The sequence below is a fragment of the Antrostomus carolinensis genome, unplaced genomic scaffold, assembly GCF_000700745.2.
Source record: "Antrostomus carolinensis isolate BGI_N321 unplaced genomic scaffold, ASM70074v2 scaffold6549, whole genome shotgun sequence".
In the NCBI taxonomy this organism is placed as follows: domain Eukaryota; kingdom Metazoa; phylum Chordata; class Aves; order Caprimulgiformes; family Caprimulgidae; genus Antrostomus; species Antrostomus carolinensis.
The window spans coordinates 170,463-171,423 of NW_010339134.1; the positions used below are offsets into that span (position 1 = coordinate 170,463).

The window sequence follows — 961 nt, forward strand, 5'->3', positions numbered from 1 at the left end:
ACTGGAGAAAGCACGTGGACATTTGGGTGGGACATCACCTCTTCAATTTATAGCACTCTGGTTTATTTACATCTTTGCAATGTCCCCATGTGATGGTAGGGGCAGGCAGGGGGGTCTAAGAGACTGTTATTTCCTCTTCTTCCTCTTCCCCTTCATCATCTTCTTCCTCTGAGTCTGAGAAGTCTGAAGGTTTGCTGGGGCTGCTAGAATGGGACGGAGAGGGAGACATCTGGGAGTCCAGTCTGTCCCTCAAGTGTAGATGTTCTGGGGACTGGTGGTAGGTTAAGGGATGCCGGGGGCTGGGTGGGCACGTGGGGGGAACTTCCTCCTCCTCCTCCTCTCCTGAACACTTCTTGCCTACATCACTGAGGTCTGGGTGAGGGTTGAACTTGGTGGGTAGGGTCTGTTCTCTGCAGCCACCAGAAGAGAGGAGCTCTCTTTCTTTGGAGTTCCTCCACTTCATCCTCCTGTTCTGGAACCAGATCTTCACCTGAGGGGCGAAGCAAGACAGAGATGAAACTGTTCAGTAAAACAGGGACCAGGAAAGGCCTTTTGGTTGCACACTTGAAACTGTTCATGCTTGTACCAAAGCTAACGGGAACCACAAAACATGACCTTCAGGGACCCTAGGAGAGGAGTTGGGGGACAATATGGCCATGGTCTATCTTGTCCTACTCACCCAGCTGGTAATCGTGCCGCTCTCTTGGCTCCATTGATGCTCACAGCCCTGTAGGTCGCTCTGGTCCCCTTTTCCTCCCCAGTCCCCAAGTTTTCCATGGCTCCCTGCACCCCTCTGACCTTCTCACCTGTGAGTCTTTGAGGCCCAGCTTGGCCGCCAACTTCTTCCTGTCGGGTTTGCTGATGTACTTCTGCTTCTGGAACATCTTCTCCAGCGCCTTGCGCTGCACGTCGGAGAAGACAGCACGGCGCAGCATGCCACGGCGGGGCTTGCCACGGGGAG

General features: G+C 54.0%; 1 protein-coding gene across 1 annotated transcript; it reads right to left on the minus strand.

Annotated features, from left to right (window-relative positions):
* Positions 1-115: 115 nt before the first annotated feature.
* LOC104530978 (homeobox protein DBX1) lies at positions 116-956 on the minus strand (the record flags this gene model as incomplete). The annotated part of the gene is made up of 2 exons (XM_010175726.2): positions 116-490; positions 807-956. Coding segments are annotated over 2 exons (525 nt in total), but the record flags the coding sequence as incomplete, so codon positions are not given.
* Between the last annotated feature and the right edge of the window lie 5 nt (positions 957-961).